The sequence below is a fragment of the Numida meleagris genome, chromosome 2 (assembly GCF_002078875.1).
Source record: "Numida meleagris isolate 19003 breed g44 Domestic line chromosome 2, NumMel1.0, whole genome shotgun sequence".
In the NCBI taxonomy this organism is placed as follows: domain Eukaryota; kingdom Metazoa; phylum Chordata; class Aves; order Galliformes; family Numididae; genus Numida; species Numida meleagris.
In genome coordinates this window covers 19,890,432-19,892,163 of record NC_034410.1, presented here as the reverse complement: position 1 = coordinate 19,892,163, position 1,732 = coordinate 19,890,432, and the positions used below count along the sequence as shown (strand labels likewise).

At 53.4% G+C, this 1,732-nt stretch overlaps 1 protein-coding gene across 1 annotated transcript in view; it reads right to left on the bottom strand.

The window, feature by feature from the left end:
• The window catches only part of MINDY3 (MINDY lysine 48 deubiquitinase 3), a 49,501-nt gene extending 49,177 nt beyond the window's left edge, over positions 1-324 (bottom strand). Inside the window, exon 1 of the mRNA XM_021388379.1 lies at positions 85-324. Coding sequence (XP_021244054.1) covers positions 85-181 — 97 coding nt within the window. The 5' untranslated portion in view covers positions 182-324. The remainder of the gene's footprint in view (positions 1-84) is intronic.

Sequence of the window (1,732 nt, the reverse complement as noted above, 5' to 3'; positions counted from 1 at the left end):
CCGCGGGGCGGGCCGAGGCCGGTGCAGGCCCCGCGGGGCCCAGGCCGCGCGGAGGGGAGCCCTGGACACCGCGCACGCAGCTACCTTGAGCCCAGCGGCAGAATATGGTGTCGGCCAGTCCGCGGGGCCCGGCTTTCTTGCCCCACACCAGGTGGACGAGCTCCTGGCCCACCTCGGACATGACGGGGCGACGGCGGCCCCCGGGGCCGGGGGGGCGAGACGGGGCCGGTAGCGGAGGCGGCTACGGCAGCCGCTGCCCCTGCGAAGGGGAGGGGCCGGGCCGCGCCGCTCCGCGCCGGGCTCCTGGCGGAGCTGCGCAGGCGCCGCCGCCTCTTTTCTTCCTCCCCGACAGATACTTCCGCTTCCCGGGTTGTGAGGGGGTGGGCGTGCGTTGCGAGTGGTGCTCGCGCAGCCGTTGCAGCCTGGGGCAGGATGGGTGCGAGTCGTCGCAGTGTTGCTGTGTTGCAGTCTGTTGTCAAGACGCTGCACGGTGTGTGGGTTTTTTGGGAGTGTATAACGGTGAAGCCAAATGATAGCCCACTGCCTGTGCTGCGTGTCATGAGCAGCCCGAGCGTGACAGTAGTACCTTCAAAGAATCACAGAATACTATCATAGAATCGTTATGGTTGGAAAAGACCTCTAAGATCACCTACTCCAATCGTCAACCCATCACCACCACACCCGCTAATGCATGTCCTGCAGTGCCACATCTACTACTTGAACACCCCCAGGGGTGGTGACTCCTGCACCTCCCTGGGCAGCCCGTACCAGTGCCTCACCGACCTTATTGAGAACTTTGTTCTCATATCCAACCTGAACTTCCCCTGGCGCAACATAAGGCCATTACCTCTCATCCTGTCACAGTTACCTGGGAAAAGGGCCTCAGCAGCTCACCTCAGCCTTCTCTCAGATTCTGGGCTTTCAAGGCATATAAATATTTTAAAGATGGGAATCAGGGTGGGGCCAGGCTCTTTTCAGCAGTGCCCGGTGACAGAACAAGGGGCAATGGGCACATATCTGAAACATAGGGAGTTCCATACGAACATGAGGAAAATCATCTTTATTTTGAGGGTAACAGAGCACTGGAACAAGCTGCCCAGAAAGGTTGTGGAGTCTCCTTCTCCAGAGATATTCAAAACCCTCCTGGACACTTTCCTCTGTAACTTATTCTAAGGAACCCGCTTTAGCAGGGCATTGGGTTAGGTGATCTCCAGAGGTCCCTTCCAACTCCAGCAGTTCTGTGATTCTGGTCTTTGGCCCTGATGCTGATGTGCTCCCTTTCAGCTTTTACTGCTCATTATGAGCTGCCCTAGATCCTTTATTAGAAACTGTGGGCAATGGAACAGCAGTGGTGAGGATGGTGGCACTATACAACAGAGCCTTTTAAGGTTTAATATGAAACAGACAGTACTCAGTATGAAGAGCTCTAACCTTTAATGTGGCCTGAGTATGTCAAGACAGTTATGGAACTCAGTTGCCTCACCAACATATTTAGAGAGCTTGCTTTGTATGTTTGCTGTGTATGTTTGCTGGAAGCTCTAACCTGACATATAGGTACAATGAAGTGCCTGGATATATACGGAAAGTAGTTTTACTGTTCTAGAAAAAGCTGTCTTATCTGACAATACCTAAGTTCATATAATAGTTTGAAATGACGAATGAAAGATAGCGATATGATTTTCTTAAACCAGTTAAGAGTGATGTCAGATGAACATCGCATGAAATTTTGAAA